The sequence below is a fragment of the Protobothrops mucrosquamatus genome, unplaced genomic scaffold, assembly GCF_001527695.2.
Source record: "Protobothrops mucrosquamatus isolate PMUCROS unplaced genomic scaffold, P.Mucros_1.0 scaffold5, whole genome shotgun sequence".
Classification (NCBI taxonomy): domain Eukaryota; kingdom Metazoa; phylum Chordata; class Lepidosauria; order Squamata; family Viperidae; genus Protobothrops; species Protobothrops mucrosquamatus.
This window is the reverse complement of record NW_015386392.1, coordinates 1,519,592-1,528,086: the sequence shown is the minus strand read 5'-3', so window position 1 is coordinate 1,528,086 and position 8,495 is coordinate 1,519,592. Positions and strand designations below refer to the sequence as shown.

Below are 8,495 nucleotides of genomic sequence, written 5' to 3'. Positions count from 1 at the left end.
CTCCAAGTGTGGCCTTACTAAGGCATTGTAAAGTGGTATTAATACTTCACGAGATCTTGATTCTATCCCTCTGTTAATGCAGCCCAGCACTGTGTTGGCTTTTTTGGCAGCTGCAGCACACTGCTGGCTCATATTTAAGTGAGTGTCCACTAGGACTCCGAGATCCCTCTCACAGTTACTACGATTGAGCAAGGTACCCCCTATACTGTACCTGTACATTTGGTTTTTCTTGCCTAAATGTAGAACCTTACTTTTTTCACCATTGAATTTAATTTTGTTAGATAGTGCCCAATGTTCAAGTCTGATAAAGCTTGGCAACACGGAAGACAAATCAGTAGTTGTTTCTCACCTGCAGTTTATTCCAAATCTTAAAGATTGTTATGAATATTGAGTTTGGGGGTCAAAAGAAAGCTCTGTGTAGAAAGATGGAGGAGCCGTGGTGGTGCAGTGGTTAGAATGTAGTATGGCAGGCTACTTCTGGCTGCCAGAAGTTCAGCAGTTCGATTCTCACTGGATGAAAGTTGACTCATCCTTCCAAGGTGGGTAAAATGAGGACTCAGATTCTGGGGGCAATATACTGACTCTTTAAACCACTTAGAGGGGGCTGTAAAGCACTGTGAAGCGGTATATAAGTCTAAGTGCTATTGCTATACTTAAAGAAAGAAATACAGTGGATAGGATGACCAGGGATGATGGGAGCCATAGTCTAGCATATCTATGCATAGTTATGGGAGTAAGATCAGTAGATAACTCAACCGCTCATAACCTTTCTGTCTTGAATTCATTATCAAATAAACAGAGTAACTATGAACAAATACCTAAAGTGAAAATATTAAACTATGTTTTGTTAAAAAAAGTTTTTAGCTTTTAACTGGTAATTAAATCTTTATAAGTAGAATATTCAAAGATGCCTACAGAAACCTAATATTTTTTTCAGATCTAAATGGATTAGTTTTCATGGATTTCTTGGGACTACAACTGCCATTGCCTCTGATATCATGGATAATGGTTGGAGTTTATGGTATTTGTAATCTAATATGTTTGGGAGGGTTGAAGTAGTTTACTGTTCTTCCATAACGAAAACAATTATACAATTATACTGCAGTGTAAAAAACATATATTTTAAAAATAAGAGAAAAGATGCTAGAATGAAAAGATATTATGAATCGATTGGTTTAAGAGACCTCTAATATCTTATATAATATTCTGTTTACAAAATTTGGTTATCAACTATTACATTATAAGAAAATCCCTGTAACATTCTTGTAAGTTATATTTATTGTTGTTGATATGCAGGTGTTGTTTTTATGCTAGAGATTCATGATCATTCCTGTACCAGTTTATTATCTACATGGAAAATCAACAAAGATGTTTGCCTAAAGGGAGCAAGAGAGGATATCACTGTTTGTGTAAATGTGTGTTTACATTGAATGATACACATTCACACAAATGCTGCTACATTAAAGCTCTGAGCTTGCACTGAATTAAAATAAAGAGTGATTAAAGCTACTTCTTGCATAATAAAGCAGACCAAAACATGTTCAGCTTGCCTAATGTACCAATGTGGTGAGATGTTCATTGTTTAGGTAAATTACAGCAAACTAAGTATTTAAAGCTCCATTTCCTTCCTCCATTTCATTTTAAAGAGAAGGAAAATTAAAGAAATTGAGCAAGGAGAATTAGGACGGAGGCAAAGGACTCAGAACATAATGGCCTGTGCAGGAAGAGAAATTAAAATTCCTGAAAAATTCCAGGTGCCTTTATGAATGGAAGGCTTAATTATAACAAACTATATCTTGTTTAAATGTGCTGCCTAATATTAACATGGTAATTTAGAAAAAATTAAAAATGCTGTGTATTTCTGCATTCTGCTCTCTGGACTGAACAAACATTTTTTACACTCTCTAAAATGTATAGTCCAGTGGACAGAATAATGAATCTTTTTAGCCTATTTAAAAAAGAGTGTTGGTAATGTACCTATGAATTGTAATGTATCTTCTTCTTAGCTAGGCTACCCTGATTAAAAACAATGTTAAAGAGAAAACAATAATGTTTTATCATTGCTAGCACGTCATGACAATAGCAGATCTCTACAATGGAGTAATTGATGGAAGACATGGAACTGAATTACTAACTCCCATCATTCCTCAGTATGAATTATGCTATAATGTAAGGCTACTTGGAATTATAGTACAGCAATACTGAAAGGTCTACATGCTCACCTGTAGATTAAATCTACAGGATTACCTGTTATTCCTTACCTCTTCTTCAATTCTGCATGATTATTGTAATGAAGCACACATGAGGGCTCAGTGGTAAAAGATGCTGAGCTTGTGAGCTGGAAAGCTGACAGCCCACATTCAAAACTGAAGTGCCATGCAACAGGGTGAGCTCCCGTTCCTGCCTTCAGGAACAAAAAGATCAAAACATCTCCCCACCAGAAATCAATACCCAGATGGGCATAGATTAACATCAGGATTGACATCAGACCAACAGTCAAGAAATAAATACCCCAATCAATGAACTGCCAAACAAGAACAGTAAACAGCCTAAACAAAGAACCACCCAAGAACCAGTAACAGGGCAAGCTACTGGAATATAAATTGAGAGTAAACCCCTCTCCCCACTAGCATTGATGATGTGGTTTTCTGCAAGAAAACCACCAATGTCAGAGGGCACCAAGGAACCCTTGTTTCAACTCTGAGCTACAAACATTTTCCTCTATCAATAATAGATATTTCAGCCCTTCTGCTGTGCTGATGTCATCTGCTTCTGCTATCTAATGTTGAATATCAACAAGCCAGAAACCTGTCACAATTGAATCTCCCTGCTGATGAGGTGTTCTTTTCCAGGATGTGATGTCTGGCCAATTGGCTATGTCAGCCCTCTTATCACCCCAGGTAATCTAATGATCAGAGGCAGCACAATAGTGGTAATCACTAGTCATTCTCCAACATGCCAAATCTGGCATTTTAGAAATGCATGTGGAAAAGTAAGACCTTGCCTTTTAATCATATTTTGAAAGTGTATTTTGTATTAATTTAGCATAAGTTAGACCAGAGGTCCCCAAACTTTTCGGCACCAGGGACCGGTTCCATGGAAAGAGGTTTTTCCATGGACCAGAGGGGGCATGGTTTTGTGTGCTGCCTGCATCCCACAGATGGGGCTTTGCTTGTTTGTGCGGACCAGTTGCTGGCATGCCATGGTCTGGTACTGGCCCACGGACCGGGGGTTGGGGACCCCTAAGTTAGACTATTTCGAAAATTGATATTTTTTGGTCAGCCAAAAAGAGGTGCAGGGAAAATATTTCAACCAAAACCTTTGAAGATATCCAGCTGAAACTAAACGATGTCTTCTAAAGGATCTTCCATCCATCTCTTTGATTTTCCATTCCTCAAAATATGAAGCAGCCAGAAATGATGCTTCCCCATTAGAATCTAGGAAAGAATCTTTTTCTCATCAAATCTCAAAGTTTGCCCTCAGATTGCAAATACAGACTCATATCCTCTTTGAATCTCAATCTACCAATGAACTCAAGTCATGGTTGATAACATACAAGCCTATTTGGTTGCCACTGCCACCCTGAAAAATATGTTTGACTTGGTCTTAAGTACTTTGCATTTCTGCCACATTTTAGTTTTGGTCATGCAAAAGAAAGCCTGTTTCTTATTATGCTAGTCAAGGTCTTCTCATCTTCTTCAGATGAATAATATTTGCAAGGAAGGGACAAAGATAACATTTGCATAGAGGCAGCAAACAACATGAAGAAAACTTGAATGAATTCTTGATGGTCATGGGTCTTTGTCATGGTCCGTTTTGTAGGGAGCCTTTCCCATACCCATAATTCACCTCACATCATCATTAAAGCTTGCTGCAGACAAGGGAGACATCAATAAATGAAATCATTCTTTGAGGAGGAGCAGAACATGGGAATACACTGTAGAGTTTCCGCATTTGCAGTGTTTTCACCCTTCTGCCAGCAGTCCTATTTAATAGCCTTCAGAAATCTTTCTCCTTGGAGTGACATTCCATATACAAGGACCTGCCACCATAAGGAAATGCTTCTCTGCTAGGTATGCAGAGAAATACACTCTGGTGTTAAAAGCACCTGCTAATGTTGGATATAGATTTTTTTTTTTCCTGTCCCTGGAACTGAAAGTGAGAAAAACAGTCAAGTCAAGAGCTTTTGTGGTCTACTCCATACAAACTGGAATAAATAACTGTTACTTAAAGAGGTGGACATTTGAAGCTCCAAATAGTTGGAAGCAGTAAAAAAAAAATGAGATTCAGTGATGACCTTTATCAGCTTTGATGTCAGCTATAAATCAGACTGAAATTCTCATCAGCCTGCTGGACAGAATTCATTTGCAGACAAAGGCTGCTGCATTGCTTTCTGTCTTTGATTGAGGGACGCCCAGTGAAAATGAATACAGCTTCAATAACATGAATCATACATTTCAAATCACAAACAGAGAGCTATTATTCATTGATTCTGAAGACTTGAGATGATTACAGGACTTGGAGACTAGCAAAGGCTTATTGTGTTTTCTGTTGGGTCATGAAGCCAATCAATTTTGGCTTCTTTAAAGCAAGCCAATTTGCTCTTCATTAAATTTTAACTCTTTGCTGATGACGTGAATTGACTGTACCAGCAGAACCAACCAATCAATGCTGATTTAATTTTTTTTGCTTTTCACCTTATAAAGACAGGATAGGATTATGCATTATTAACCTCTCAAAGGCAATGAAATCTTTAGAAAAGGACTTTATTTCTCAGAATATAACAAAGGGGCATGGATTTTTTTCACTCCAAGAGACTGTCCTTAGGTGTAAATCCTGTATGTTATCTAAAGACAGCTTTCCTACCTTGGGCATTGTCCTGATATTTGTGAACTTCAACTCCCAGAAGTCCTGAGCCACCCACAGCTTTTGCTATGAATTCTGGGAGCTGAAATTCAAACATGTGGAGAATGCTGCGATTAGGGAAAGTATTTTAAAAAGTGAGCAGTGCTGAAGTCTCACGTGAGGCTAGGAATATTATTACACCATATGTACAAAATAATTAAACACAATATCTGAGCAGATTTAGGAGAGTTTTGATATCAGCCAGAACTAAAACCATGATGTATGTACTATCAGTTGTTCTGCAGGTTGCTTGCTTTTCTAACAATTTTTGTAGCATAGCTATACAATATGAAATTTCCCTTAAAATTGGTATCAGTTTAAAAGTACCTAGCCAACTCTGGTTTACAGTATCTCAAAATAACTTAAGTAGGGTTCAGGGATGGGAAAATACCAAGAAATCTCAGGGTTGCATACTTGACTGAGAAGTTGAAATAAATCTTGGAAGAAAGCAATTGCAGTCCCTTTGCAATCTCAAAGTACAGTAAATTACCTTAATGCCATTTATAGGTAGTCCTTGAGTTACGACCAGTTGCTTAGCAACCAATTAAGGTACAATGGACACAAAAATGTCCTGGATTTGAATTTTCATGGGATCACAATATTCATGGGTCACATATTTGGGACTCTTGGCACCTGGCCTGCATTTATGGCTGTTTGCAATGTTCCCCAGTCAAGTGATCACAATTTGTGACATTTTTTGCCAGAAACCAGTATTTTTCCAATTTCTAGGGGAAAAAACCCACCAGAAACAATCAATTCGCTTCATAATTTGGGCGTATGTGTTATTGGAAGTAGGTGATAATGATATATTTTAAAAATGTAGTATATACCTGATTTAAAATATCAAATCTACCCCTCTGTGACTCTGATGCTAACTGCAATCATGAGAATTGAAGATGTTTCTCTATTTTAGACATTATCCAGTGCCTTCTAAGCATAGGTTAGTTCTCTCTTTAGCATGAAGAGGGACTGGTCCTCTCAGAAGTAAAGGAAGCTATCATCCTAGTTCAGAAAAGTTATAATCAAAATTTTCTATTTTGTTTGGTAATTCCTTTTCCTAATATCCAAAAAAAAAATTCTCCTCTTCTGTTTTCTGATCCTCTTTGTTGTAAATGGCAAGTAATAAATGTAGACCTGTTAAGCTAGATGTTTTGCCAATAAGCTGTGGCCCTCTCTTAATTATCCTCTGGCCCATATGTGATAGATATAAATCACCCTCTTCTTCTGTTCTCTCTCCTCTTTTAGATACAGAATTCATTTATAGAGACCGGAATGGCTCAGTGATAGTGCACAATGTGGAAACAAACCATTCAACAATTTTAATAGAAAACAAAATAATTGTGAGTATCTTCTTGAATAGGTTACACAGTTGCACATCTGTCTGCCTCAGAGGTTAAGAAGGAACATGCCTTCAATTACTTGTACAGAAGTTGAATATTCTGATTGAAACACACTGAAAAATAAAAAAAACATATATTTTCATATATGTTTTACATTTGTGTGTGTTTGTATGTACACTGAGAGCTTAGACACTGAAGACAAATTCCTTGTGTGTCCAATCATTCTTAGTCAATGAAGTATTCTATTCTATTCTATTTTACAAAGTTGAAGCTAAGATTTGTGAATATTCTTAGCTAAGCACTTCCAGTAAACAATATATTTCCCTCTCTTTGTAAAATGGAGAGCCAGGATTCAAAGAGAATAGGCTAAGAAAAATCTTAAGTTATTTATTTTTTTAAAAAGGAATACATGCATCTCTTCCCACCTGTTTGTCTTTGTGTCATAAGTTTCTTTTGAAAACAGAGTCCAAGTGATATGTGTTTCTCACAGTTGCTGAACTCAGCCTAAACCCTCTTTCATTTCATTTCCCCACCAAAAGATCACTGGGGGGGATTATGATAAATTCTGCAAGAAATTCACTGGTATAGTGGTTAGAATGCAGTATTGTAGGCTGACTCTGCCCACTGCCAGCAGTTCGATCCTGATGGGGCTCAAGGTTGACTCAGCCTTCCATTCTTCAGAGGTCAGTAAAATGAGGACCTAGATTGTTGGGGGCAATATGCAAATAATATTGCAGGATCCAATCTGGGTCGGTCATTGGGACCAGAGGTCATTTGAGCTTTTGGACTCATACTGGAGCTCATCCTCAGGAAATTTCTCTCTACAGGAATGTGTGCAAATAATACTGATATTGTAAACCTCTCAGAGAATTATGTAAAGCACTATGGGTGGTATATAAGTCTATGTGCTATTGCTATTGCTACGTTATTTATAATTCAATTAGAAATGTAGAATGTCCCCAATTTTTTTTTTTTTGCGATATTTACATTACCATAGAGATCACGTAAGACAATGGTTCTCAACTTTGGGAACTTGAAGAGATGTTCAGCTCCCAGAATTCCACAGCCCCCATTTCCTTGCAGGGGAATTCTAGGAGCTGAAATCCACACATCTTATAGTTGCCAAGGTTGAGAAACATTAACATTGACCAGTAAGTCTCATCTTTGCTCAGTTCCAGAATCCAAAAATAAAGACTCCCTGAGGATGGCTCTTTAACTTCACTTGAACACATCCAGAAAGAGGAGGACCATAACCTTGCTGGATAATTGGTTCCATTATTAAACTGCTTTTTTATTAAGAATTGTTTGCTCACATTTAAATGGAATCCACCATCCTAGAAATTAAGATTCTTATTCTGTATCTTGCACTCTGAGATGATAAAGAAGCCATTTAATTGTATAAAACCTTCCTGGTCAAGCATTCTTAGATGTTTCTTACTGACTAAAAACACAAATTTTACATTCTTTTATTTAACTTCATAGTTAATTTTCTCTAGCTACCTATATTTTACACCTTTATCTCACACGTTGTGAGTTCTGTGCATTATCCATTATACTAAATGCAAAAATGTGAGCCTGTTTTTTTAAAATTTTGTTTTGGCTGACAGTTACAACCCCAAGGACTTTACATATAAAGCAATTATTAACTCTTATAAGACGGATCAAAATATAAAGCAGATATTTACAAGTTTTAGGAAACATACCAATACGTTGCGAATGTGGCAAGAGTTATGCAAGCGTAACTCTTTTTTAAATTATATTTTGTATTTTTATAGTGTTTTGTTTTTATTATATGCATATTTTTGTGTATTTTGTTTCTTTTTAATTCTGTAAGCCACCTAGAGTCATCTCAAAACGAGATGATTGGCAAATATATTAAATTAAATTAATATTAGAATTTATTTATTTGAGATGCTGGGTTTTGTTTTATTTTTCAGGTGTCTATAAAAGCTATTAAATATGAAGTTTCACCAGATAGAGAGTATGGACTTTTTGCCTATGACATTGTACCGGTAAGTAAGCAGACTGTATTTATTTTGATTTCAGTTTATGGTTTTCAGGCATTCCATCAGCCGAGGACCCGGGGTAGGGGCGGGGGGGTAGCGGTCATTATAAGGGAGAGCCTCCGTCCTAGGGAGACCACTGTGCCTCAGATAGACGGTGTGGAGTCCCTCCTTGTAAAATGGGGGCAAGGGGTTCAAGTGGGCTTGTTGATTGTATACCTGGCTCCCTGCTATGTATCAACGGCCC

General features: G+C 37.0%; 1 protein-coding gene across 1 annotated transcript in view; it reads left to right on the top strand.

Moving 5' to 3' along the window:
• The window catches only part of DPP6 (dipeptidyl peptidase like 6), a 362,352-nt gene that overhangs the window by 236,458 nt on the left and 117,399 nt on the right, over positions 1-8,495 (top strand). Inside the window, exons 4-5 of the mRNA XM_015832529.1 lie at positions 6,151-6,245; positions 8,183-8,257. Coding sequence (XP_015688015.1) covers positions 6,151-6,245; positions 8,183-8,257 — 170 coding nt within the window. The remainder of the gene's footprint in view (positions 1-6,150; positions 6,246-8,182; positions 8,258-8,495) is intronic.